The sequence below is a fragment of the Anopheles funestus genome, chromosome 2RL (assembly GCF_943734845.2).
Source record: "Anopheles funestus chromosome 2RL, idAnoFuneDA-416_04, whole genome shotgun sequence".
Taxonomy (NCBI): domain Eukaryota; kingdom Metazoa; phylum Arthropoda; class Insecta; order Diptera; family Culicidae; genus Anopheles; species Anopheles funestus.
The window spans coordinates 100,267,946-100,295,850 of record NC_064598.1 but is presented as its reverse complement, the minus strand read 5'-3'; the positions used below and the strand labels follow the sequence as shown (position 1 = coordinate 100,295,850).

General features: G+C 42.3%; 4 protein-coding genes and 3 non-coding genes across 8 annotated transcripts; 5 read left to right on the top strand and 2 right to left on the bottom strand.

The window, feature by feature from the left end:
* Positions 1-447: 447 nt before the first annotated feature.
* On the top strand, positions 448-15,992 carry LOC125763428 (homeobox protein AHox1-like). The gene is made up of 7 exons (XM_049426629.1): positions 448-1,171; positions 3,662-4,608; positions 4,748-4,990; positions 7,632-7,948; positions 9,713-9,770; positions 15,099-15,340; positions 15,413-15,992. The coding sequence occupies exons 2-7, from the start codon at positions 3,777-3,779 to the stop codon at positions 15,623-15,625; spliced, it is 1,905 nt and encodes a 634-aa protein (XP_049282586.1). The 5' UTR covers positions 448-1,171; positions 3,662-3,776; the 3' UTR covers positions 15,626-15,992.
* Positions 15,993-16,260: 268 nt separating this feature from the next.
* LOC125763363 (E3 ubiquitin-protein ligase RNF123) lies at positions 16,261-22,215 on the top strand. 2 transcript variants are annotated; one of them, XM_049426438.1, is made up of 9 exons: positions 16,261-16,351; positions 16,438-16,693; positions 16,783-18,229; positions 18,298-18,604; positions 18,702-19,207; positions 19,281-20,057; positions 20,138-20,780; positions 20,843-21,020; positions 21,087-22,215. In XM_049426438.1, the coding sequence occupies exons 2-9, from the start codon at positions 16,590-16,592 to the stop codon at positions 21,385-21,387; spliced, it is 4,263 nt and encodes a 1,420-aa protein (XP_049282395.1). In that variant the 5' UTR covers positions 16,261-16,351; positions 16,438-16,589; the 3' UTR covers positions 21,388-22,215. The 2 variants fall into 2 exon arrangements, with proteins under 2 accessions (XP_049282395.1, XP_049282396.1); XM_049426439.1 differs by having other exon boundaries at positions 16,347-16,693; positions 18,750-19,207.
* Positions 22,216-22,295: 80 nt separating this feature from the next.
* LOC125763485 (splicing factor 45) lies at positions 22,296-23,942 on the bottom strand. Its single transcript, XM_049426725.1, has 4 exons — positions 23,702-23,942; positions 23,062-23,639; positions 22,692-22,998; positions 22,296-22,623 (listed from the first exon to the last, which is right to left on the bottom strand). The coding sequence occupies exons 1-4, from the start codon at positions 23,855-23,857 to the stop codon at positions 22,351-22,353; spliced, it is 1,314 nt and encodes a 437-aa protein (XP_049282682.1). The 5' UTR covers positions 23,858-23,942; the 3' UTR covers positions 22,296-22,350.
* A 261-nt stretch (positions 23,943-24,203) lies between these two features.
* Trnaq-uug (transfer RNA glutamine (anticodon UUG)) lies at positions 24,204-24,275 on the top strand. The gene has a single exon. It is a non-coding gene; the product is annotated as a tRNA-Gln (tRNA).
* An 805-nt stretch (positions 24,276-25,080) lies between these two features.
* Positions 25,081-25,152, top strand: Trnac-gca (transfer RNA cysteine (anticodon GCA)). The gene has a single exon. It is a non-coding gene; the product is annotated as a tRNA-Cys (tRNA).
* Positions 25,153-25,283: 131 nt separating this feature from the next.
* Positions 25,284-25,355, bottom strand: Trnaq-uug (transfer RNA glutamine (anticodon UUG)). Its single transcript has one exon. It is a non-coding gene; the product is annotated as a tRNA-Gln (tRNA).
* A 67-nt stretch (positions 25,356-25,422) lies between these two features.
* LOC125763517 (uncharacterized) lies at positions 25,423-27,823 on the top strand. The gene is made up of 5 exons (XM_049426783.1): positions 25,423-25,720; positions 26,274-26,479; positions 26,577-26,924; positions 26,992-27,081; positions 27,144-27,823. The coding sequence occupies exons 2-5, from the start codon at positions 26,294-26,296 to the stop codon at positions 27,528-27,530; spliced, it is 1,011 nt and encodes a 336-aa protein (XP_049282740.1). The 5' UTR covers positions 25,423-25,720; positions 26,274-26,293; the 3' UTR covers positions 27,531-27,823.
* The last annotated feature ends 82 nt before the right edge of the window (positions 27,824-27,905 follow it).

Genomic DNA, 27,905 nt, shown 5'->3' with positions numbered 1-27,905 from the left:
AGAACCATCCTGCTCTTCTACCTTTCTTCTCACATCACCGTCACATTTTAATACCGCTGATGGGGTGTCCTGGCCATCCCTGTGCGCTCTCACCTATCGATAGAAAATCGCTCTATTAAGACGAAATATAGCCCTCACGGGCGATTAAGCATCCTTCCGGGTTTGTTCCTCGGTGCGTGTACGATTGGAAGAGACGCGACACAAGATTCCTTCCTGCCCAAAACAACACACACAGAGAAACGCCTGGTCACGGCACATTTGCGGCGCACTTCAAGATGTCAGCCCCCGCCGGGAACAGGAGCGGTCCGGTGACGACACCGCACTCAATTTGATTACTTTTTATTATTACGATAATCATTGCACAAACATGCAATTGAGCGAACGTGTTAAAAGCACATCGTCTCCCACACGCACACACCCTTCTTATCCTGCGTGCCAAACACACGACGTATAAAGCGAAGAGAGATTTGTCTCACTCTAGCTCATGCGTGAGAGCGTTCATTTGTTAACATTCTCGTCCGCTCTGCTCACTCAGTAGGCGATGGGTGATGGGCCGGTGAGGGAAAATTCGGGAAAGCTGCTCTGAAATATCCATGCAGATGGATGCACCCATGCCGATATGGTACACGGACAACGTAAAACAGTTTATTGTTCGTTCGGGGGTCGTTCCGGTTGGACCTGTTTTACTTCGATTCACGCATCGATTCACGCATCGCACAAGAAAAGGACAAGAGGACCTCGTAAACGCGTGTGTAGTAAAGATAAAGTGTTAAACTCTTGTGTAGTGTTAAACAAAAACTTACAGAGCAAATAATGAACTGCCGCACAGATGGTGGACTACCGTAAAAAATGGTGCTGCAGTCTAGTGATGCAATATTGCATTGAGGGAAAAATATTTCCCCAAAGAAATTGGTAGAATTTTGCACGGAAAAGTTGTGGAAAAGTGATAAATTAAAACATACTTAGTGCAAGCATACGGATTATGATTCGTAGTGATGTTCAGTGGAGAAAAAAACAATGTGAAAAGTTTTCCAATCCAATACGTAAAAGGATAAATTAAAGTGAAAAAATCAATGCAATGCAAAAAAAAAATCAATGCAAAATGTCGCTATTTTCTTAACATAAACAATAACTTTAACTACATTTTTTCTACATTTAATAATATGTGATAGTAAGTACATTATGTTTATTCACTTTAACTCCTAACCGTTTTACCTGGTTGTTTGAGTTTAAACTAAGTAAATTCTGCAATCAAACAAAATAATTTACTTCCCCGTCACTAAACGCTTAACAATTGTTGCGTTTGCAAACGCGATTTGCGAACGCGACAATTTTTGCGAAACTTCGTATAAAAAAATTGCAAAAAGTCGCTATACGTGTATTTATTATTTGAAGCGCGACTTGACGCCACGACAGTTTTCTGTAATGAAGGTAGTAAACAAGGTAAACAAATACAAAATTAAAAAATTAGACCGGTTGAGAAAACGTAAAATTTTCCTCATTTTTGCGCCAAGTTTTGGTTATAACTCGGTCGGTATCCAGCGGATCGCCAATCCTTAAAATGTGGTCGATAGATGGTACTAATGGCTACATTTTCTTCTTGGACGGCCATGCCCTCAGATGTCTATGCTAGAAGTTATCTGAGAAACCAAGTTCCTTACCCTGTTTGAGAAAATGTAAAATTTTCCTCATTTTTGAGCAATGTAGCAAAATTTTTAAATGTGATATATTTGAATGCGAATTTGTTGCAATAAGTTTCTTTTCACTCAAATAAAGCTTCAAATTAAAAAAAAAATTAAAAATCAGAAAAAAAATTTTTAAAAATTTTCAACTCGAAAATTTCATAAGGGGTACCCCTTGCCATTTTTTTGAGAAAATTTGGAAAAAAAATTAAATTGATTTATTTTAATGCAAATTGGTTGCAATGTGTTTCTTTTCACTCAAGTAATGCTTTAAATAAAAAAAAGAGTCAAAAATAATAAAAAAATCAAAAAATTAAAAAAAATAAAAATTTACTAAGGATCATTTTTGCACCAAGTTTTGCCTATAACTCGGTCGGTATCCAACGGATCGCCAATCTTTAACCTGTGGTCGATAGATGGCACCAATGGCTACATTTTCTTCTTGGACGGACATGCCCTCAGATGTCTATGCTAGAAGTTATCTGAGAAACCAAGTTCCTTACCCTGTTTGAGAAAATGTAAAATTTTCCTCATTTTTGAGCAATATAGCAAAATTTTTAAATGTGATATATTTGAATGCGAATTTGTTGCAATAAGTTTCTTTTCACTCAAATAATGCTTCAAATTAAAAAAAGAATAAAAAATCAGAAAAAAAATTTTTAAAAATTTTCAACTCGAAAATTTCATAAGGGGTACCCCTTGCCATTTTTTTGAGAAAATTTGGAAAAAAAATTAAATTGATTTATTTTAATGCCAATTGGTTGCAATGTGTTTCTTTTCACTCAAGTAATGCTTTAAATAAAAAAAAGAGTCAAAAATAATTAAAAAATCAAAAAATTCAAAAAAATAAAAATTTACTAAGGCTCATTTTTGCACCAAGTTTTGGCTATAACTCGGTCGGTATCCAACGGATCGCCAATCTTTAACCTGTGGTCGATAGATGGCACCAATGGCTACATTTTCTTCTTGGACAGCCATGTCCTCAGATGTCTGTGCCAGAAGTTATTCGAGGAACCAAGTTCCTTACCCTGTTTGAGAAAATGTAAAATTTTCCTCATTTTTGAGCAATGTAGCAAAATTTTTAAATGTGATATATTTGAATGCGAATTTGTTGCAATAAGTTTCTTTTCACTCAAATAATGCTTTAAATTAAAAAAAGAATAAAAAATCAGAAAAAAAATTTTAAAAAAATTTCAACTCGAAAATTTCATAAGGCTTACCCCTTACGTTTTTTTTGAGAAATTTTGAAAAAAAAAAAATTGATTTATTTTAATGGGAGTTCGTTGAAATAAGTTTCTGTTCACTCAAATAATGCTTTAAATAAAAAAAGAATTAAAAATAATAAAAAAAATTAAAAAAATCTTAAAATTTGAAAATTTCATTTGCCTATAAATTTGCCAATCTCCAAAGGCTAAAATGTAGGGACGGGGTGTACTTATCGCCTCAGTTTACGTGCCTTATTGAAGGCATTTCATTTCTTAGGATACATTTAGCTAAGAACTTTTAGAAATCAAGGAATTCCAACAAGTAGACTTCTTAAATCGTATAATTTGCAAGTCTTATTCCAGAACCAGCTAAGTGACGTAAATTTTCCTTAACCTATCCTTCGCACTTTCTACTTGTGGTATATCGTTTTTGATAGATGACGATAATCGATCAAAGCACTTGAATCAATAGAATCATACCTTGAAACACGGCTGAATCGGAATCTCCAATAGATTGACCGATGGCCGAACGTGTTTCACCCTTAGCCACTAAGTCCAAACGGTGTGCCATACATCATTCCACCCTCCATAAAGAGAAATTCGATGAGAATGATGATAATTAAGTTAGGTTCGATTTTTTCCTACGGTTCGAATTAAAGCTTTTGAGATGATCAATCGTGCATGCCTTTTGCGTTCCAATTTCTTATTTTCTGTAAGTCTCTTTTGTGGGTTATTGATTGTTGAATAAAAATTATACATTAACTTTCATTTCAGATAAATTGCTACCACTCAAATATTAAGTTCCAGCAACAAAATACATTATTTCGAGGATTTAAAACAAACCAAATCGTAGCATTCTCTGAAACGGACACTAACCCGCCGGTACAACATGGAGCAGTTGGCTCATTTCGTGACGAAATCGTTCGACTTTAATAACAGTCGCGTGCTGGATCTGCTCAATATGACGGCCACAACCGGTCCTGTATCACATCCCGATTATGGTACGAGGAACGGTTCCGATTCGGATCTGCTTTCCAATACGAGCAGCAGTCTCGGTGGCGATCTTGAGGACGAAATACATTCTCACGCACTCGAAGTGTCGCATCATCGGCTCCACACGCTACATCCGCTTCGTTCCAATATGCTTTCCACCGATAAAAGCGAAAGGCATGAAGATCCATCGAACGAGGACGAGGAAACGATCGACATCGAAATTACGGATCTTTCCTATAGCAATGCTAGCGGTGGCAGTAGTGTGGGTGTGTGTGATAACGATGAATATAAACCCAGTGAAAACGGTCGTCCATCGCAAACCCTTCCGATGTCCAGATCCATTTCCCTAGAGCCGACGGTTGTGATTCCAGTGGGTTCCGGTGACGAAACACAGGCGGAGAAAAATGGCGATAAAACCACGATAGAACGCTCACTCTTACTGATAACCGGTAACAACAACGAGAAAGGTGTAACGAATCGTAATGAAATTAGTGTTATACGTAAATTTGACAATAAGAAGACACAAGAGAACGATCGATCTAGTGCGACGATCAACGATCTATCTGCCGCCGGTGAAACGGATGGTGAGCGTAGAGGACAGAAGAACGAGCCAGATAAGGGTAGTACCGGTGGTGGTGACCGTGGAAATGCACATGGGAAAAGTAACAGCAAACGACATGTTCCACGAAATTGGCTTATTGCCGATCTGGTCGATGAAAAGAAGGAAGGTAAGCAATATTAAAAGTGAAGCCGTCGGAATCGATAACAAAGAAACATACTACAGGAAAAAACATTTTTTACCTAATAAATACTTAAATAACAAGAATGCTTAAGTCACAAAGTTTCCTTTCATACTACAATTCTCAGATAAAGCCAAAGATGATGTTGCCTTAAATCTTGTGCGCTCGGAAAATGACACAAGAGTGGCCAAAGTGGCCCATGGATATGATCCCGCCGGTATGCAGGTGGTACGTCCCAAGCCTGCCTCCGAGCTGCTCAAACAAAGTGTTGACCTAATCAACAATCACCACTATCCGGCGGGGTCAATAAGCAACCCGGGCCATCATCCACCAACGTCTGTTAGTGCTACCGACGGCGAATCTGATACAGGTATGTCGTGTGTAAGGGTTAAGGGAGAAAATAATGAAAAAAGAAGGGACAGATCATTACTTACCATTACCTTAATACTGTAAGGAAGATGGTACGTTTTTCTGCTTCAACTTACCAGCATCCGGAGGGAATATAAGAAAGTAATCAAATAAATTAACCCCTTTCCCAAAAAAGGGGTGTGAAGGATCCGGAATTTCCGAGCGATCACAGTAAAAGCCTTGCGCATTAATCCCTCCAACCGGGCCAAGCGGCATGCGGCAAGTGGGAAGAAACTGTGTCTATTAATTAGCATCTCTGTGTTTGAACCAGCAAGATCCGTGTACCATCGTAACGAACTTTTCCTAAAGTCTTACTGTCAATTCATTTAATTTTGCACCATTAATTCTCCGTTCTTTTGATCACTCACCATTCGACGGGTTAGCGTCACGAAGGGCATTGGCGAGTGGTGCCGTGACCAGGATCACGCAAAACCCTTTTTTCCGCTTTTGCTTCTTTTTTCCTCGGCTTGCTCAACCAACGAGCGAAAAGCCAATCGTTTTCCGTCACCATGTAAAAACATGGCACAATTTTAAGTCCTGGCGACCTACCCTTCTTCCGTTTCCTTTACGGCATGTCTTGTTTTCCAGCATATTTACCTTTCATTATCCATCTCTTCGTCGCCGGTTCGTCCCGGACGGAAGGATTTACCGAGCGAATGAATGGGAATGGAAATTTACACGGCCTTAGCAAAGCTGGCCGCGTTTGCGTGTTAATTAATTAATTGGTTGTACCGTAAGGAGAATGACTTAATTAAATGGTTGCTTCTTGAAGATTTTCTTCCCGGTTCGAAGGGTTTGTGATTAGTGAGAGCGATGGAAGAAACGCTAGGGAGAATGGGACATTACTTCCCCGGATTATAAACTACTTCTTCCATGGAAGTGTGACTCTTTTTTTATTTTCCTCTTACATATAACACTTATTGTAATGGTGTGTTCTTTTGGATAATTTGTTCAAATTAGTTAGAGGCTTAAGTATTTATATTACACCATGAACAAAGGCGTATTTAATTTTTAAAAAAATATAATGGAACTTCGATTTCAGATTTACATTTAAAGAAAAACAAAAGTTTTCAAATGCATTTCCTTGTGATCACGGAATGAAGCTATACTTTTCCATTACAACTCAATTTACACTCGAATGTCCCCCGGGGGGGGCGGAAATTAAATTTATGAACAGCACATTAACTTGCACAATACTGCCCGACAAGTCGTTATGGTGCTTGCTGCAAATGCATAGGAAATGTAGTTTTACTCTTACTCACCGTACAGAAAACTCATTACAACCAACAGCCCGGACCGAAAATGGAGGAGCCCCCGACCTGGAAGAACATGATCATTTCCCGACAGCAAATCAGCAGCAACACATTTACTTTCTCCACGGGTGAGAAATGTAATAACAATTGCAAACATAACATGCTCCATTATGCATCTTTTTTCCACGATATACGTGAACTTTTTTCCTTCTAAATCACGTCCACCTCGACACACACAGTGAGAGAGAGGTGTAAAAAATTATAATAAACCTTAAGTGGTAAAAGATAACGCACTGCATCGCTGTTTTGGGGGAAATGGTAACCCACACCACCTCACCGGACCAAACGGAACCAGAACATCTTGAGATTATACCCTACCGTAAAAACGTTCCCTCCATATTGCTTAAAACGAGCAACTTCACCAGTGAGCGAGTTTGTTATTAAGTTTTGCGTAAAATAACCGTACTTCATCGAGTACCGGGGATCGGTGGAAGTTCATCTTCGCACGCGCTTCCGACGTGAAATGTTGAAACATCTTTCGCCCGACCACGGTACGACATCGCCCGTTACACAAACTTTACACTATTATTGTGTTAAATTGATATAAATTGCATTACAAATAATCATGAATAAAAGATTGGTGCGCCGCGTTGCGATGCCTTCACAAAGAAGGGGGCGAGAGATAGAGAGAGACGTTGAAAAAGGGAATGTTTTCCCCGGAAGCATGAGGGAAACATGAAGAGCCGGTGTAGAAGTTTAATCTGGCTCACCCCGGTTGTGAAAGGAGCACAAGCACGAGTTCAAGCACTGTTGGCCTTTGCCTCATCCGAGGTGATTGAGGTGCGTTCGAGAATAGGGAGGTTGAAAGGTTTGATTAAATTTAGCAATGTTTATGTGGATCGAATGTTGAGGGTTTTGAGGGTTGAGTCTGAATGTTGCAGGGCTGGTAGGTATTACAATAACAGTTTCGCGGTCAAGGATTTGTAGTTTTTAGTACGTTTTTATTACGTCGTTTTGCTACTTACTAGAGATCGAACACGCCTGAATGTATGCAATAGTGTGAACATTTAGGTTTATTGTTCCTTCAGAACAACTTTTTGATATTATTCGATATAAAACAACGAATCAGACCGATCCAAAAAAACAGATTTATGATGATGACAAATGATGTTTCTTACAGTAGACGAAGTCCTGACCGAATAACATGATCTTTTGTGGAAGGATACCACAACAACGCACCGGCACAGCATCATTAATCATGTCTGCTCTCCCGCTAACGTCAAGGGCGAGGTTATGGTTTCCGCTCCACAAAACAATAATCGATCTATTTCTTCCATCGAATCATTGCAGAAGCGCGACTTCCCCGAGAATCGCTTACGCCCGACCAGGACGATCCGGGTGCCGATGGAGCACGATCAGAGTCAGCACCACCAGCCGGTACCAACGGTGAGGAACGGCTGAAATTACCAGCCGAATCGACTCACGCCACCAATGGACATGGTCCACTATCAGCACTGACAAACAACAAACAACGGCGGTCCAGAACAAACTTTACGCTCGAGCAGCTGAACGAGCTCGAGCGATTGTTCGAGGAAACGCACTACCCGGATGCATTTATGCGGGAGGAACTAAGCCAACGGTTGGGACTGAGCGAGGCAAGGGTGCAGGTAACGCATAAAAATTCATCGCCTTGGTTGCGAAATCACTTAGGCAAATTGAAAGGATTACCAGCTTTTGGGATATGAACGTTTAAAGAGGTTGCCTTTTTTTCGAGGGCCATTCCTTCAGGGGATTCGTTGCATATGCAAAAGGGTGCTAAAATCATTTGAATTATCGACCACTGAGAAACGTGCTATGCTTATAGTGCATAAATTGAGGGGGTTTCAAGATGTTAGCATCGATAGCAAATTTATTATTATTTTCCCAATACACAATATGTTATTATTCGGTCATAATTTATTTTTTAGAGCTCTTGAGCTCCCTTTCTATAACTATTTTTAGAAAACAACTGTGTTTCTAAACTATTTTAAATAATTTCTTCAAAGAATATACTTCCAATGGCCTATTTTCCCTAACAAGAGTACAAAATGATACTTGTTTAAATCTGTTTGTTTACTAGTAGTATGAGCAAAATAAGTAAAAAACCAGGCGTCTCCATTAGGTAGATCACGTGGTCGGTAGTGAAGTTCAAAGCATTTTTTTTATTTATCGTGTTCGATCATCCCACATGCCGGCTAATGTTCAATCGATGAAGATATATTTCCTCATTCTTAAGGTTACATTCTTTCCCGCCATTCCTTCCCTGTTTCAGTGACCTTCGCACCACGGAGTGTGTTTTGTGAATATAGACAGAAAGTTGCATTTAATTAAATTAATTTGCTCACCATTAGCTGGCGAATTTGTTTCGTTGCGTAAATCGGACATTAATTTTCCACTAATTGATTGGATTTTCTTTTGCTTGCCTTTTCTTGTTGTTCTTCTGGTATTTGAAGTTTGTTTCCAGGGAATGGAGCATTCAATCTGGCTTAGATGTGGGTATAGATTGGTATACCCTTTTGTGCCGTGGCATTAGTTGGCGGTATTTAAAAACAAAAGCAAAAAGATGTTATTTATGGTGCTGTGATGAGGCTGTTGATTTACAGGACAGTTCAATCCACTCACAACTTAATGGAGTTTCCATTACTGCGGTCGTAATAGATTTCCGACGTGCGTGACGTCACATGCTGGCCATGCTGCAACACTTCTACACATTGCAACAACACACAAACACCGAGATGCCCCTTTTGCAAACAATCACTAGGAACGTTTATCCTTTGCCACCTTTTTGGCAGGCAAGCCACAGTCCTTCCGCCCGCTATTTATATCAATTTCACTCAAGATGGCCGTTAAATTAGCCTTGAGTTATGGACCGCCGGGAATCATAATTTGTTCCTCGATTGCATCCATCGTGCGTTCTTCATGCTTCCCTATTTTCACCTTCAACCCTGTACCCGGTACTGGTGGCTGGACATGGTGGACTGGAGCAACAAATTTATGATGGCCACTGTAGCGTTAATTGAATTTTTCGACAAAAAGAAAACGGTCACATAGCATAGCAACAAACACAAGGGGATTTGTTTGACGCTGGTGTGTTTTTGCGAAGCGGAAAATGTTGCCTTTGTCGATGATGCTCTTTTCGCCATTGAACAACTTTCACAGATTGTTTTGTTCGTTCGCTTTCTCCAAGGATTCTTCCATTAAGATCCGGTTAAAGAGACTAAAAGAAAACTTCTCATTCTCAGTAAGCAATCAGCAAACTGTAACCATTCTGCCATTATTCATAATCATAAAACGCTTTCGTTGCAGTTTTGTTACCCCCGTGTCCTGGTAGATTTATGTTTAATGTGTTGTTTGCACATTTTCTCTGTTTTTCTTTTCATTATCAACCGAAGGTTTGGTTCCAGAATCGGCGAGCAAAGTGTCGAAAGCATGAAAATCAAATGCACAAAGGTGAGTACCAACAACAAACACGTCTTATTTAAAGGAATTTTATCGACTTTTAATTACATTATATAAAACATATAATTTTCCTTTCTTACCAAAACACACAAAATGGCGTACCAAGAACACATTCAAATCTCTATTTTCCCCTTCGAGCGACAAATGCAACATTAACTACAAATTGGCCATTTATCGCAAACAACCCAAAGCAACACACATTCATAAGCGACACACAGGCTTATAAATTATGCATTCGATACAACCAATTGCAATTGCCAATTGTACCCTGCCCCACAGCCCTTTACAATCCATCATCGAATGGGCCAATCTGTTCCGTAAGGCTTGATTTTAATTTTCCTCTACGTTCGATTGGAAATTTATCACAAAACCATACGCAAATCCCGATACATTAATACGGTGCTGCGTATGTGCGTGGTTCAGGTCGCCTTTTTTATGATCAGTGTTTATATTTATTGAATAGAAGAAATTTTAGCCACGTCCCTCGTTTATGACTGGCTGGAACAAAATTTGTTGAGTGCGAGTACGAAGGGAAGCGACGCAAGAGATTCGATTCGATTTAATCAAATAATTTATACTGATTTATGTTTATGTTCCCATCCTGTAGAGAAATCTGTGGGTGATTTTTTGGGTGCGTGTATTAGTAAGGGAGGGGGTGTTTCTATATTGAAATGATTTAACACAATAAATCGAAATCAAAATCGAAAGTAAAAATCTATCGAAATGTAAAAAACTTATTTTCGTAACTAGTGGGATACTAGCGACGGATTTGAATTTTGAAGCCTTTTATTTGAGACGACAAATTCCCACACCCATGCAAAATGACACATCCGATGGTCATCTTCATTGACCGGAAGCAGAGTAAAGGATTGGACAGATGCACTACGCCACAAGCACGCCACACGAGTCTGAGTCTGCGCATATGTTGTTGCACCTCAAACTGTCCACCCTCTGACCACCTTCTTTCGGTGCCATCTTCTTCTCAGCTCTTCGGAGTCTTGCGCCTTCTCGTTCCTTCCCAGCATCGTCCCAGCAGAGTCCGCTGAACGGATCATTATTTATGCGCCCCGAGACTGTCATCAATTTGCTTCTAATTTAATTCGGTCGTTTATGAAAAATGTATTGAATTTGCATGCTGCACACGCTGGCGCACCCCAGTCGAAAGGGTGGTAACGTTTTAAACTGGCCTGCCCCTGGCGGGTTTTTCCAACCGCACAGCATAAGGTGTGTGAACAACAATTTCGCTTCCCGTTGTTGTTTTCCGAAACATTAATTAGATTGTACCGATTTAATCAAATTATTCATTCAACCACCGTTAAAATGTGTCCCTCTCTTCGCTTCAATCTGGCCACCAAGTGTTTTACACTCATTTCAAGTCAAGTCATCTCTTCCCTTCAGAAGAAAGGACACAAATGATGAGGATTGATGTTGGTACCAGCTACCAGCATTGGCCGCTGGAACAGATCAACCGAATTGTTTTGCCGACTGTGAGCGGGTGCTAAAGCCAATTAATGTTATTGAATTCATCGCTTCAATCACAGCATAAACACTCAATTATCGGATAAACATGGCTTTTACGCCACGCATTCACCCTTGCGACAACACGACGAGAGCCGAGAGAACACGGAGAGAAACAAACAAAAGGCTCGATAAATCCTTCCCTCCTTCGGTCTGCCTGTTTCTCCGTGAATGGGAAAAAAGCATCGTTTAACCCCGTCTGATTTGTATCCGATTGTTTCCCCTTAGGAGCGATTTTCTTTTGCCGGGGAAAATTCACACTCAACCTTATCGAAGGGTGCAATTGCTACTAGGTGAAAGGGACAACCGCGACACAAACGAAACAAATTGCCGAAACTTGAAACAATTGTTTCGACCTGGAACGGGTATCTGTTTTCCAAAGACTAGTCCTTTTTGTGCGGTGAAACCACACACTCGCTCGCTACAAGGACATCCACTTTGATTTACTCGTCCAGGAAAAATCTAGGGAAGAGAGAGAGAGAGAAAGAGAAAGAGGAGGAAAAAGATGGAACGCGCTAGAAGGACACGGTAATTTATTGTTCTGGGAATAAGTGTCCTGGGAATGGCTAGGATGTCGTCCCGGGACAAAAGAGAATTGGATGGATTTCTTCTTCTGGAGTCTTTTTGTTGGTTAATGTCTTTTTCACGTTGGATCCACTTTTTCAGCAACTGTTTTATTTTGATAAGATACAGAAAAACACCCCAAAACACGTCACAAACAACAAATAGGCAAAATATATTTACCTTAGTGTGACTGGATACAATACAAGTGCAAGCATGTGTGTTTAAATCTCCTGAATTTTCTTGTATTGGTTCTTATAATTCAATTACTATTATTGCTTTCGTAATTAAGTCATTTATTGTTCAACATATTTCTAATGTTTGTTCCTAAAAAATTACTTCAAAATTATTTAAATATTTATGAATGAATTTATTGAATTCTCTGCACAAACGTATTTAGTGATCTTCTTCTTGGCGTAATGACCTCTGAGGTCATGCCGGTCATTTCTGGCTTACGAAACTTATTTTACCAATAGTTAGATTAGTCAGTCCTTGCCACGCGGGGACGCGGTTCGGATGGGATTTGAACCCGGTCCTGCCGCCGTGTGGACCGGCGCCGTTTATCGCATGCCACCACCGGACCATCTTAGAAACCCGAAAAAAACTCCAACATTAGAAACGAGACTAGGACGACCTACGCTTTCCTCAATTTTGCAGGTTCTAGAGGGCTTGGCATGCTATTAGAATGACACCAGACGATCCAACATATTACATCGTATAGAAAATTTCGACATCGATAGAGATAAAGGTGTAGTAGTAAACTATGATGACATTATGCGGTAGGAAAGAGTTCTTTTGATCTTTAACTTAACTTGCCCAATGACATCATCGCAAAACTGAAACATTTCGTGACTGTTAATCACTGTTCTACATTTAACTGAAGCCGCGTTGAAAACAAAAAACTCCAGAAAAAAGGACATTTCGTTCATGTGCTTTTTCTGTTTAGCTTTGCTTTACCGTAATCAAACAAACGTCGACATCACGTTCCCGCATTCGCAAGCGAAAAATGTTCATCCAATAGCAATTCCGACCCGAACCGCACACGTGCCACGGTGGCCTTTTTTACGTTTCGTACAAATTAGCGAGCATCGCGTGGACTTGGAACGTTTCCATCTGGATTGCCGAGAGGAGAGGTATGAAAAAAGTGGCACGAAACGCGTTCCCCGGGTTACCCGACAGGATTCCTCTTCCCGGCCCTGGTATGGAACTTGCTGAGCCTCTGTTTGCACAGCCAAATTGGCAGACAAACAGAGTGTAAACAGCACAGCCCGTAACGGAAAATAATACATGCAAATTTAAATTATGCACTACCGTGCTGAAAATGCTCTCTTCCTGGTCGGAGACATTCTTCCGGCTAGGTGGCATTACTTCATGGTTAGCGCCATGTTTGGGTTGACAAATTACATCAGCGGGCACGTTCAAAAGCGACGTAGATTTACTGACTCGACAAAACCACCAATTTTAAGCGCATGTTCAGTGCTTTGTGCTTTTCGGTACCTACACACATACACCCACTGCAGATGACATTTTAGTGTAATTTGGTGCTCACGATCTCTCGATCTACACGGTGCATGTAAACAACGCAACGTGCAACCAAATCCGTCAACATCGCGAAAATACATCGCCTACTGCACATCCATACATATTCCTTTAGCCTTTAGTTGGTTTATATGTGGAGTAGTAGGGGTTGTTTCTAAGCAAACACCACCCGATAACGTGACGTGCATTTGCAAGCAACTCGTTTTTGGTGTTTGTGTTCCGGTGTTGTTGTTTTTTTAAATCCATGTTCAAAAAGGATGCTTTCGCCACCTGCAACGATACGGTCTCGATTTTGTGTTTGTGTGGCAAGAACTTTCTACCCCCAAACGTTCACTCCCCCTGCATCCAATGATACGAGACGAAACGGATGATTTTATTTTCAAATCAAGCTATTCGCTGCTGTCCTGCTCACCCACCCTTTCGCCCTCTGGTGCGACGAAGCTTGTGCAGAGTCGGCAATAAATACAACACAAAATGATAATTTAATAAACTGTCTGACGACCGTTTCGTTTCCCTCTGTGTGTGCGCTGTCGGGCACTTCCTTGCCCTTCGTTCGACACCGACACGTTTCGAAACGAGGCCAGACTCACCGAAGAAGTCCTTCTTTTTTTTTGCTGCCGAATGATGGAACTGTTGCGTATTTGGCTTTCGCCTTCGAGCGAGACCAGGGAGCCACAACCGAAACCGGACCATCACCAGAGTCATAGTCTCGGATTTATGGGATTACATCAAATGTAATCACATAATTGAATTAGCTCCCTTATCTGGATGCCCTTCCCCTTGTCTAGTCCCTTCCGAATCCCAAATCAAGTGGAAAGTTAAGGGCGAGAAATGATCATAAAAACTGAACAGGAGGTAGAACAACTCCAATCACCCTATGAGGGCAGGGAATGAATTTGCTTGCGAATAAAATATATTCCGGTGTTGCCTTATCTCCTCTGTTGTAGAGTTTAAAGTTGAAATGTTATTTTCTATGCCATCTTTAGCTGGTATAAATTGCATCGAACGTACGATAATTGCATTTATGATTCATAATGATAAAATTACTTTTTTTCGGGGGGATTTCTTTTCGTAGACTTAAGCATTACGAACAATTTAAATCTTTGTGGGAGAGTTCATTATGAAATAATATTTTTTTACGTTTTTTATAACGAAAGCAGATCTATAGCAAACTGGCTATACATGGGAATTTTATATATCCTTCAAAGTAAAGCCAATCAAAAGATAAATCTATATCGATCATTAGGCTTAATTCGTACACAATTATGCATTTTTTAGTTGCGAGTTCCATCAAAATCATTTCTCCATGTGTATATTTTTTTATAAATTATTGACAAGACTTCTAAAAGTGTATTTAAACTATCGTTAAGAATCGTAACGGATGAAAAACAACGATTTAGGAACTCAGCTTGTGTCATTTGTAGCTGTGTTCGTACTTTATCTCGTTGAGTAACGTTTCTCGTTATCCCAACGATTCTTTACCTTTACGCCATCGTACCAAAAAAAACCCCAACAGTAAGCCCAGTGGTCAATAAAAGGACCAGAACTTGAATTTAGTTGGCTATCATTCAAAACTTTCTACTCATAAATCTTTCCCATTCCTCCAGCAGTAACAGCAGTTATGAAGAAAAGTCGACTGTTTTTTGCTGTTTCTTATCATCTTCTGTGCTCTTGTGTTCACTGTTCGTTCCTTTCCCACAGGTATTATCCTTTCGAGTCACAGCCCACCGGTCACAACTCCACTCGAACCGTGTCGTGTAGCACCGTACGTCAACGTTCCGTCCCTTCGTGCAGGAAACGGTGTTCCACCTGGTGGCGGTACGGGAGGAACTGGACTGCCTCCTTCTAGCACCGGAGCAACGGCAGCAGCAGTCAACCATCACTTCCCCGTTGCTGCCTTTTCTGCCTTCGATTCTGCATTTATTTCCGCCGCAGCACAACAGGTAAAAAAACGCTTGAACATGGCGGCCATTAAACACGTTAACACAGTCTAACATTTTCACATCTTCTCACAGTACGCAGCTGCTCTATCGTCCGGTTCCGTACCGGCGAGCCTTTTCTCATTGTCTCAGTACAGACCGGGAGGGCTAGCGGCAGCAGCCGCCATTGCCACACTACCCGGATTTACCGTAGCTCATGACAAAAACTCCAGCATCGTCGACCTCCGGCTCAAGGCGGAAAAGCATAAGGAAAATCAGAAGAAAATTGTAAACAATGTGTCCTCGTAACTGGTTCCACTCAACAAGAAGCTCTTGGTTTGTCATGCGTTATCCTGAAGAAACATGAAACAACAGCAAAAGGATAGTTTCAAGAGCACTGCTAAATCGATAACGAGTACAGAAATTCGAGCAATCTCGAAAAAATAGACCCAAAAAAGACCCGTGGAGTTTGAGACAGACTAACATACTTTTTGTTTATCCTGTGTAATATAAATATACACCGTTTCGGTAGTGCTATCTTCTGTGTTGATTACTGCATTCATTATTCAGTTACATCCTTTTCGATTAAAGGCGATGCATTATTTAAATTTTGTCTTTGTCTTTTGTTGGTTTCTCGTTGTTATTTGAAAGAAAACACTCTTCTGTATGATATCACAAATTTATTAAAAATATTTGCCATTGAAACAGACATAAATGCATAATTTTAATGTGAAACTATACACGTGACCGTGAATGTGAACCACGTGGAAAAATAATTTGAATTTGTACCGTTTGCAATCATTTGGCAACACGTCCTTACGATCTCACGCACACACACTCGCTTGGGCTGCTTTCCTTTCTCCTTTCCGTATCGTACAGGATTCGTAAACAGCTGTGCGCTGTCATTGCAGCTGTCATCCCCAGTGCTTCTGTTTTTATGTATCCTGGAAACAAAGCGCAGAGCACATCCCGATATCCTGCACCCCACATTTCGCCCCATTCCCTTCTCGGACATTCTTCTGTCAACATCCTTTTGTAAGTGCGTGCTCCAAGGTGCGGCGCCCAAGTGTGTGTACACGGTAGTAAAATCGATATTTAACCGTTTCCCCACCGTGTATTAGCATGAAGTGTCGGATTTCTTTGTGCTGATCGTAGCAACCCAACCTTTACCGTGTTATTCTGCCAGGGAAACGTCTCCAAAATGTAGCAACAACGGTGAAGTTTGTGTTGGCAGTGTACCGCTTTTGGGCAAGGAAGCAGTAGCAGTTTTAGGATGGATTTTCTTTCGACTGTGGCCAATATTTTCGATGGCGACTGTACGGTGGCCATCGATGGGAAGAAAGACTGCACCCGGGAGCGCCAGTTCGTGCTGTCAGAGTAAGTGCTGGTGTGGTTACAGGTGTAAATCATTTAAACATTTCCAGTATGTAATTCGAGTCTTGTTTGTTTTGGTGTGTCTGCGATAGGTTTATTGCCGAAATTGGAATGTGGCTCGATGAGAAGCTTAATGATCATCCGTTCGATCCACACCCATCGTACGAACCAGCCGAAGGAAGACTTGGCCCCAGGCGGACCGTTTTCGACGTGACAGACGACGGATCGATACTGGTTTCGAAGGATAAGCTGACGCTCCAATCGCAGAATGCTTTTTCCACGGTTAAAGCGAACTGTTGCGTTTACAGCGGCCGTTGGATGTATGAGGTTCAGCTACGTTCCAAGGGCGTCATGCAGATCGGTTGGTGCTCGGCCCACTGCAAATTTACGCAGGACACCGGTGTTGGAGACACGCGGTACAGTTACGGTTTGGACGGTAGCAAGCAACGGATCTGGCACGTGTATACACAAAAGTATGGTCCATTCTGGCGCTCGGGCGATATATTTGGTGTATGTGTGGATATGGATGCTGGCCGCATTGAATATTATCGTAACGGCGCTCCGCTGGGAGAAGCTTTCAAGGACATTGAACGTGGACCCGGTCTAGCGCTATACCCGGCAGTTTCGTTAGCATTTAACGATAGTCTTACTGCAAACTTTGGTGGGTCTCCGTTCAAGCATCCGGTAGACCGATACAAACCACTCCAGGAGACACCGGATGTAGCACTGTACCAGGCGGACTGTTTGTTAAAGTACCTCGTCAATCTTTCCGGTGCCATTTCGCAACATGCGAGAGTTTCCAACGGTGGTCAAAAAGTGTCGACCTTGCTAGGTGGAGGAGTAGTAACACCGGAATCGATGTACATGTTGCTTGCTGCTTGTCTAATCGAAAGGATCGCACCATTGTTGGGCAACTCGTACGTAGTGGAAGATAAGGTGTTTAGCTATATCCGTGGAATGTGTGTGTTGCGCAGTAACAGCCACGGGGGAAAGAACGAAGCGCCTACACAGCCGGGAGCACCGGAAAGCACGCTCGGAACGTTTCTCACCCTGCTGTGGACGTACTTGGAACAGGAAGAGATGAAGCTGTTCCTGAAGAAATTGCTCAACTATCTTGCCAACACGTACAAGGAAACACCCGTCGACTTGGAGTATGAAAAGCAGCGCAAAATCATCGTCATACTGACGTGTGTCTGTAACCATCCAGGCACTCGGAAGTACCTACTCGAGTACAAGTTTTTCAAGAAGAACTGTCTGCCACTGTTTCTCTACACGAAACCACCGGACGAGTCGACGCTGGAGCAGTTACTGCCAGATGATCACATCTGGACGGAAGGATTGGGAGGCTCCAAGGAAACGTACCTGTCTGCCTGTGAACGACTAAAAGCGCACACATCCGTGCTTTACACGCTGCAGAAAAACCTTATCCACATTCTGATGAACAATACCGATGGAAAAGAAACGAATTCCCCAAGCAGCAGAAGAATATTCGTGGCAAAGGTGCGAAAGTTCGTTATGGAAAATAATGTCGAGTTACGGGTCAGTATTTTGTGACGAAAAGAGAGAAAGAATCAGCAATTTAAGTAACTGTTTCCATAACTTTGTAGGGTTTGTATTCCTCAACCACGCAACCTGCGATAGGACTATCATTTCTTTGCACTCTGCTGGATGTGGCCAAAACGCTCTGGGAGGACGAGTGTGACCATGGAGCTTTGCCTGGGAAAGCTGGACCACCAACGATTGAGTGTCGATTCTTCTACGACGGAACGTTCAAATATTCGAACCTTGATCGTATCGGCGGTGTACTTTCCTATCTACGTAAGCACTTCCGATCGCAACTGATCGAGGCGTTAGGTCCTGATCATCCGAGTGTGGTTTCGGTGGATCAACCAAGCGATTTGCGAAGTGAAATTGGTATGTTATTATGGGGATACGGTGACACTGCTTTAGACAGGATATGCTAGCTATCTGGAATAATTGGGCAAAATCTTTAAACCTCCACCATTCTCAGCCGCGTTCAATGTGTTTCTCGATTCGGCCATGTTTCTCGTCTCCGGAGGTCCCTCCACTGCCTACTCTCTAGTTTCCCGAGCGGCTAACAGCATCCCGGACCGGCATCAACAATCTACCCAAAACTCGATGAACGGATTGGATGATGGTGCCAGCTCGACTGCACCTGGGCAGCCATCGCCAAAATGTACGGCAGGTGCTATAGGCTGTGGACCCTTGGATCCTTTCCGTGCCGTCTGTGAGCTGCTCGATTGTTGCGTGATATTCTACAATGCCGTAGCACACAAGTACGTAGTCATGATAGCGGATCTGCGGGATAACATAACGCATCTTTCGGATATTCTGCTCGAAACGAAGAGCAATTGTGACGAAGTGATGCACAACCTTGAGGAACTGAAACGATGCACGATCGGCGGCTCAAGTTGTTCCAGCCAGGGACAGAAATCGCACGAAGAGCTTCTGAACGAGCTGGAGGCACGCTTTGGACAACGGAAAAGTATTTTTGCGGTACGTTGAGTGTCATAACTATTATTAACGTTTTAAAATAATGAAAATCCTCTTACGCAATATCTTCCTGTAGAAACGATCAATGGAGCTAGCTCGAAAACAAGCCTGGTACCGTTCCGTAGCACTCGGGACACACAGGCGACGACTACTGTGCTGGTTGCTGGGAATAATCTTTGAAACTTTGCACACCTTCAGCTCCGAAGAGATTTTGTTTGCGTTTCTGCCAGAAACGTACATTAACGTTACGCCCATCCTGCTCGACACGGTGCTCGATTTTAGCTTTCATGACACTGCCATTCAACACGATTTGTCCTGCGATACCGAACTGATCCGCTCGTCGGCCAACTTTCTTGCCAAACATCTAGCCGACCCGCGGGTTATTCTTGCCTCTTGCAAGGACGCTTTGATTCAGGCGCTCGGTTCACTAACGTGTCACGAGGCCGGTATCCGTGCGCTAGAAAGTGCAACGGCGGAAAATCAACACGCCCTCGTGCGGGCACTGCTGCGTCCGTACGAAAACCGGGCCTGGGGACAGAGCAATTGGTTACTGCTGAGATTTTGGCTTGGTGATGGGTTCGCTTATCGCGAATCACGTCCACCGTGCGTCTGGCAGGCAGGGAAAGATCCGGTTGCCGCACAACGATCGCTAGGATTGTACCGAAGCCGGGCAAAAAACGGGTCACACACGGGCCTGCTACATCTGATCGCACCGGCCTGTCCGTCGAAACATTTCCAGCGCCTGATCAGTGAAACGCTCAGCAAAGATGAACCGTACTGTACAACGTTTTTAAATTCCGTTTTGTCTCAGTTAAATTGGGCGTTTTCCGAGTTCATTCACATCCTTCAAGATGTAAGCATGTTTGGTTGGTTGCGTTTAAAAAGCAAAGTGACGATATTGATTATTTTTCATGTTAAATCGCTTCTTTGCAGATTCAAAACATATCGCAACGTGACGAGCAGCTGGTGATTGAAACGAAACAACTCAAAATTTGTTCCATGTGCTTCGAACTGACGGTGTCGCTTATGCGTGCGCTAGAAATGATCGTAACGATCACGCCCAGCTTGCTGCAAGACGCAACAAGAGCAAACAGCGAAATTATCCTTAGCCGTATCTGCCAGTTAGCGATTCAAGTACTTTCACGTGTGACCGTCCCGCCCGGTTGTTTCCAGCACGTGATGGACCTATGTTTGCCCGATCTAAGCAACGTGACGCATTTTGCGATTATCAGTGCTGCGATCGGGATGTTGTTGGCATTGATGCGCCACGAACTTGGCAGCTCTACGGAATGCATCACTAAAATACCGCGCATTTCCAAGTATCTACTCACGGACACTAGTTTCCATATTGCCAGTCTGGAGTATGCATTGGGTGAGGTGAAGACACCAATCACGAACAGTAATGGCGAAGCACCGAGAGGAAACTTCGATCCAAAGATGCGTGCACACATCGACCCACTCACCAACGAGGTTCGAGTGCCTTCGCCCTTCCGAAAGGCTGGCAGCGGTGGTGGTTCAGTCGGCATGAAGGAAATCATTCCTGATCCACCCATCATCAAGTTCAATATGGCCGACTGTAAGTATTATACTCCCCATAAGATCATTCTTTCTCATTCAGAGTGTGCTATCTGTTTCCAGATCCCAGTCACGTTCTATCGGAAGAAGTCGGAAAGATTGCAAGGCTGATTGAAATTTTGCAATTGCGTCAAACGCTGCTCTCGGAAATAACCATCCTATCGGAGGATTCTCTGTGCCCGATATGCTACGCCAAATCCAATTCGGCTGCATTCGACCCGTGTCAGCATCAATCTTGCGAGTACGTACTTATCCACTCTGAACAAAAAATCATTACTTTTAACCTATGGCATCTGATCGTCTCCAGGACATGCATTATGCAGCATCTAATGAACAGCAAGCAGTGCTTTTACTGCAAAATTCTCATCACACGCGTTACACGCCAGGATGGGGCAGTCATTTACGAGGCTTGTAATACGCCTCCGGCACCAGGCCCCCCAGCTATACCGCGAATGGAAGTTTCTCCCATGGTGTTCACATCTTCCACTCCGATGACATCGACGGAAGCATCTTCTGTAGCGGACGAAGAACCGTTACCGACGCCGCATGATGACACATCGGTCAGTGCTATTGATGACTTTGATGGACCGCGAAACAGTGCAACATAATTCTCACATAAATTATATGGAGCGAAAGCATGTGTGTATTGCTCCGCTACACACAATTACGCTGTGGCCGTTTAATGGGTTTGCAGCGCCTGAACATATAAAATGCCTATTTCAAGACAGCTTTTCAGATTTTACAAGGTGCTTTTTCAATCAAATTCACCAACCGCTTAGGTTGAGGATGTAGAAAATGGACTTCATACTGCCAGGCATGTTCACCCATTGCAATCCCCAAGTTTGAATGACAAAGAACGAGCGTAGAGAGCAATATACGCATGCCGAACGTAAACGCATTATCCCTCATATTGTCTGTTTGTATGTATGCTTTTTGCGCGTGAAGAAGGTTCACTTACATTAACCCAAAACATTCTAGTCAATCAAACCGTTCGTTAGGCGAATGATGCTTTTATCGTGCACAGGTTGCATGCGCAACCATTGGCCGTAGGCTTTAAAAACGTCAACTCATGATCTCGTTCATAAAAGACCATTATTTAACGGAGAGGAATTACTCATCTTGCAATTCGAGGCGTTAGCAATCTATACAACAGTAGTTAGCCAATTTTTCGATTTATCAGGTTCAGTATCCTTTCTTGATTTGTGTTAGATACACGCAATGTCCCTTTAGAACCACCTTACCTCAATCTACAATTTTTGCTCAGCTCAAATACGTAATCCCGGTTTTGGTAAGCTTTATACAGGAAACGCACACGTATCCGATCCTTACTATCAGCTCTCTCAAGCACGGATAGAATCGGCTTTAAGCTTCTTGATATGATAGCTGCAACACAACAGCGACCAGGTGTGTTCCTCAAATAAATCGAATGAATTTTATGCCTAGTGCTTTTCAAACGACCATATTATCTTGTCCCATAAATGTGAGAAATGTAAACATACACGAATATATTCGACGCTTTAGTTACACTTTGCGAAGCTTGAACTTTATTTTTGTTCAAATGCCACACTCCCTTAACCTCCTAGGTCCATATTTTCAAACTTTTCCTGATTGTAAAACCCGGCTCGCACTTGCCGGCCGCCGAAAAACCGTCCATTCAGATCGACCACGGCCTTGATGGCGCTTTCCATGCGCTTGAACTCGACGAAAATGCGTACCGCTTCTTCGGGCACCACATCCTGGACTTCATGGATCACCACCGTTACCACATCACCGTATTTCGTGTTGCATTCGTCTTTCACTTCCGGTTCCAGCTCGTCGTCAACATCACCTGGACCGACCATGTTCTGGAATGGAGAATAAAACATAAAAACTGTAACCGGTAAACCCAAACACTACACCTATTTCTTCATACCCGTAGTAAAACCACTTTGCTCGGGGATTTCATGATCTCTGTTATGGATGGTTCGGAAGTCATTTGTCCTGCGCTCGGTGGGGAAGTTACGCCTTCCGTACCAGAACCGCTGCTCGTCCCAGAACCAGTAGCTGGAATATCCTTCTCGTGTACTATTCTTCCACCTCGTTTGGAGGTTTTCTCCACTTGCAGCGCGACTGCCATGCCTTGTTCCTGTTTTCCCAACCCTTGTCCATCTTTGAAACCGTATTTTGCCATAATTTTGGCCGCCACTGAACTACCACCGTACGCAGCAAGCTGTGAAACTCTGAAAATGAAAAAAATTGCTTAGTATTACCACTGCGAAAGACATCATGAACACAGCACATACTTCGAACCACCTTCTGTAGGGATACCACCGGCACTAGACTCCTGTAGCGATGGCGGTGGTGCAATAGCCGCACCCGAAGGACGGCTTTGTCCGGGACGGAACTCCTCTTCGTCGTCTGACGAGGGACGACCAGCGAACCCACTAAACTTCTTCGCCGCCGGGCCCTCATCGTCGGGCTGTCCACTGTGGCTGAGGCCGGTATTACTATTGTTGTTGTTGTTCATCCGCATACCAAACGAACGTTTATATTCGCGTCTGTTTCTACTGAAACCACTCTGTAGCGGTTTGATTGGAGGTTCTTTAGCTTTTCTGTCTTTCACCAGCTTGTCGTATTCGTTTGGCCACATCGGATCGTACTCATCCACCACTTCCCAATTGTAATCATCGGCCGTAGCCGCACTGATTGGGTTGGGTGTTGCATTGGTCGTCGTGACCGTGATGGGTACTTTAGAGGGTTTAACGACGGTGCTCGGTTCTACCACTAACGAGCTAGGGCCTGACCCTGCACTGGATGCTACGAACGGAAAGGTCTGTTCCGAAGGTTCCTTTTTGGCTTTCAGCACAACCGGCGTAAGTATCTATCGTTGAAAAAGGTACAGTTTGGTAAAAAAGCAATACACTATTGTTCGATGGTACATACCTTGGTACCTGGTTTCCGCAAAATAGCTTTCGGTGTTATAGTCGGTTGGTTCACTTTTTTCACTTGCAATTGCTGCTGAAACAACTTCAGTCCCGAAGACCATCCAGCCACCTTATCGGGGCCATGTTTTGTGTCGAGATCATCGTAAAGAGCCATTATTTTATTGATACTATAACTGGCCGTGGATTTTCTTGCTTGCAAAATCGATACAGAAACGAGCTTTGTTTTGTTCAATGACAGCTACTGCCGCGGTGAGATTTTTGACACACGGTGCGTGAACTCAGCCCACCGTGATGAAGTATGAAAACAAACAAGTGAGAGGTAGACGTGCGTTCGCGAAGGGTTTGATATTTCTTTATGGAAACTTTTGTGGAAATAATACTGTTTCAATTTAATAATAAGACGAAAAGGTACGTGACACGTGCAAATCAAAACTGTTCGAAACAGGCCAACTAACAAGTGGAACAGTTTATATTAGCGTTTGAAGGTGGTCCTCTCAAGCGGTTCCATGGTGTAATGGTTAGCACTCAGGACTTTGAATCCTGCGATCCGAGTTCAAATCTCGGTGGAACCTGTTCTCAAGAGCATTTTTTGTTTCGTTTACTTCTGCTTTTGTATTTTGTATTGTATTATTATTGTTATTCATCCTCATTAGTATAAGATAGACATGCTTACTTAGTTTAGTATGCCAAAGAATTTTTGAAACTTGTGGGCACGTTGGTAGGGTGCGTAATTGAAACGCCAAATGGAAATGTTACACTAAGATTTTGTGTACCGAGTAGCGGTTGACTCCTTGAATAATCAAACAGCACCGAAACAGAAATCTTAGGCAACTGTTTGAAAATGTTTGAGGTATTTTTTCCCTTGAGATATGCTAAAAAGGATATAAAATGTACCATCAGTACAATACTTCCTCACATACCATGCACTTTGCAAATTTCACCAAGTCACACAACATCCCGCATTAATAAATTCCGCGAAGACATTGGTATTCTTCATTAACGTCGAATCAATCGCATTGATGTCTTGTGCAAGTGGGAGGATTTTGTGGGGCATGTAATTCAAAATGGCACTATATACAATCTCTGATCGGTCTGGTCGTACCGGGTTGGCGTATCTGAAATTTTCCACCACTTCGAAGTGACTTTTCCAAAGCATAAGACTGCGATGTTGGCTTTGTTAAATGCTGTTTTGTTCACGACGCATAGATCTTTAAAGCTAGCTTTCAGATACTCATCACAACCCATTGGACATTACAACATGTGTTGTCAAAGCATGTAAAAGTCCTTGTATTAACTTAAACAATAGTAGGATGAACATCAGAAATGAAAAACAGGCAATTAGTTTTAAAATATGTGTAGTCGACTCCCTTGCCATGTGGGGGTATAGCTCAGTGGTAGAGCATTCGACTGCAGATCGAGAGGTCCCCGGTTCAAACCCGGGTGCCCCCTCGCCTGATGCTTTTTGTTTGCTTTGCTCTCCAGTTTCAAAAATATCATTTTGAGTTGAGTGCCTTGAGTAACTCAGTTTGCTCTACTCGAAACGGTTGAAAACCGTTTGTCTCTCACTAAACAAAAAAGAGAGGTTCCACCGAGATTTGAACTCGGATCGCAGGATTCAAAGTCCTGAGTGCTAACCGTTACACCATGGAACCGTCGACGCCAAGGGCTGCTCAAACACCTACAGTCCATCTCTTTTTCTCTAATCTCGAGTTTTATTAAATTTATGATTTTATGCTAGTGCACACCCAACTCAAGGAGTTTCCCCTTTCATATTTAAAATAAAATATAATCACATTTATTTAATATTGGTCACTTTAAATTGCAGAAGGAGCTAACGTTTCTCTGCATACCTTGTGTGCAACAGATGTCATCTGTCAAAATACGCGCTCCGTTTGTTTGGTTTTGGTTCGCACAACCGAATAATGAATTAGTTAAAATATTACAAACTTTCGTCGTATTATGTACTCTGCTTCATCAACCCTTCTGTTGGAGTGTTTAAAGTTCAATCCTATTTATGGTAAGCCATATTCCTGTGTTCAGAAAAGTAATCGTACATCGGTGATCAGGAAGTCTAAAGTTCCATGTCGTTTTGCTGCCTCTGTAACTCTACGCTGCCTCTGTGAAAAATTGCAACAAACTCAGTGCGCTGTTCCATATCTCATTATTATTTCCAATACCTAGTTTGTAAAAGAACCAGTTGAACAAAACCGTACCTTACAAAATACTTGGCGCGTATGCCATTCGGTATGGGAACCATCATCCCAGGTTTTTGTGGTTGTTGTTGTTGTTTATGCTTTTCGTGGTCCTTGGTCCGCCTTTTCTTCACCGCAATGCACAATTAAGATACATAATGAATGTGTGTAATTAAGACTAGATTAAAAACCGTTTAGACATTGTATCCGCTAGTTCAAATGGCCGTTTTTGGCAGACTTCAGGACACCACAACATAAGAGTGATTACGATCCGTTCCAGCCAGGGAGGATTAATTGGCGGCAGCAGGAACATTAGGAAGAGACGGATCTAACCATTTGTAAAACAGATGGATCTGACCCTTTTGTTAACTATTTCAGATCAGATGATTTAAAAAATCATGCCGAGTCAACTACAATCCAATGCCATAGTGTGGCTGTACTTCACTAATGACACGGTTGCAAAGAAAGGCAAATGTGTGTTCTGTGAACAGTTGATAAGCTACGAAAAATCAACTTTTTCCAATTTAACCAGACATCTGAAGAGGCGGCATCCGGATGTGTTGAAAAACGGCGATAAAAGACATGTGAGTACTTCAAACTCTGTTGGTTTTATGCTGTTTAAAATCCTTTTCTAATATGTAACACGCCAAATTGGGTTCTTTCTTCCTACTGCACATGAAGCTTGTACAACCCCGGGTGCATTATGTGTGGAACTATTTCGAGAAAGAGTCGGACACGAGGGCAAAGTGTGTGCGATGCCAAACGTACATTTCCTGTCCAAATAGTGCTGTGGGCAATTTGATACGACATATGAGATGTAAGCATCCCACTATACCGATGGAGAACCAATACGAATTCATCCAACAAGAAGAAGATAGACTGTACGACGAACCACATTCCCTCTCTGACGCGATTGAAGAAACCTTCAAAGGACCATCGTCTTTGAATGAATCGGACCTTGAAATGGAGACGAATCTTAATGCAATCGAAATGATGCCGGATAATCGTGAGGGTTCCGTGAAAATTGAAGTAATTAAAATTGGTAACGATTCGTTTTATTGTTAAGTAGCTGTTACGAAAATCTTCTCTTTTCCAGTACGTGAACACAAATCGTAAAATTAACGAGGACGACCAAGAAGAAGTGATTGAAGAGATCGTTCACGAAGCACAAACACACCCAGATGTTGTAAGATACAGCACGACAGCATTAGTTTTAAATACATCATTGACGTTCATTTACCTTTTCAGGATATGGAATGCCGTAACGATACGGATACTACTAGCCAGTTTCTAAACCAAAGCGGCGGCCTTTCATACATACAGGCAATTCAAAAATCGAAACAAGTTTCACAGCAGGAGGCGTCCATAAAATCCAACCGGCACGAATCAATTGCGGCAATACGCACAGATGAAGGTTCGATAGGCCAGCACAATTTTCTGAAAAGTATAAAAGACGCCAATGTGCGATCTGCTGCCTATGCGACCAACATAGCGCTGGAGCTGGAAAGCCTACAGCCAAGGCAACGAATAGTAGCGGAGAAGCTAATATCAGATGTATTGTTCAATGCAAAGTTAGAAAACTTGACGGAACATTCTATGGTTCTGGCGAAGTTAATCCACCCTACCATTAAGTAGTAACATATAGGTAATTCTATCGTTAGTATTGATGAAGGTTCCACAAAGCTGCACAACAAACGAGAAACTTGGATTTTTTATTCAAATGTGTTTGTAGCGCGAAGCAAGTTCACTCACGAAACATCGTTTTTGTCTAAGCAGAAACCTTTTGTTTTAATGCGAATCTACGATAGGATTTTACCTAATCGATCCTTTTACGGCATACAATAATCAATTTCTATGTACATATTTGCACATGCACTTACGACTACGGGACAAATAAATTAAATAAAAATTGTAATTTACATATTGAACCTTTGCATGTATACACCTTGTGCGCAACATTGACAACAGAACCCGCACAAAACATAAATAAACCCAACTTTGGCATTTGGG

Bases quoted from the DNA above. Each gene is read 5' to 3' on its own strand.
- LOC125763517 (XM_049426783.1), top strand. From the start codon at position 26,294: ATGCCGAGTCAACTACAATCCAATGCCATAGTGTGGCTGTACTTCACT. The intron at 26,925-26,991 runs GTAATTAAAATT...TCTCTTTTCCAG, and splicing joins AGGGTTCCGTGAAAATTGAA to TACGTGAACACAAATCGTAA. The intron at 27,082-27,143 runs GTAAGATACAGC...TTACCTTTTCAG, and splicing joins CACAAACACACCCAGATGTT to GATATGGAATGCCGTAACGA.
- LOC125763485 (XM_049426725.1), bottom strand. From the start codon at position 23,857: ATGGCTCTTTACGATGATCTCGACACAAAACATGGCCCCGATAAGGTG. The intron at 22,999-23,061 runs GTATGTGCTGTG...TTTCATTTTCAG, and splicing joins CCTACAGAAGGTGGTTCGAA to AGTTTCACAGCTTGCTGCGT. The intron at 22,624-22,691 runs GTATGAAGAAAT...TCTCCATTCCAG, and splicing joins GCAAAGTGGTTTTACTACGG to AACATGGTCGGTCCAGGTGA.
- LOC125763428 (XM_049426629.1), top strand. From the start codon at position 3,777: ATGGAGCAGTTGGCTCATTTCGTGACGAAATCGTTCGACTTTAATAAC. The intron at 4,609-4,747 runs GTAAGCAATATT...TACAATTCTCAG, and splicing joins GGTCGATGAAAAGAAGGAAG to ATAAAGCCAAAGATGATGTT. The intron at 9,771-15,098 runs GTGAGTACCAAC...CCTTTCCCACAG, and splicing joins TGAAAATCAAATGCACAAAG to GTATTATCCTTTCGAGTCAC.
- LOC125763363 (XM_049426438.1), top strand. From the start codon at position 16,590: ATGGATTTTCTTTCGACTGTGGCCAATATTTTCGATGGCGACTGTACG. The intron at 18,230-18,297 runs GTCAGTATTTTG...ATAACTTTGTAG, and splicing joins AAAATAATGTCGAGTTACGG to GGTTTGTATTCCTCAACCAC. The intron at 20,058-20,137 runs GTAAGCATGTTT...GCTTCTTTGCAG, and splicing joins TCATTCACATCCTTCAAGAT to ATTCAAAACATATCGCAACG.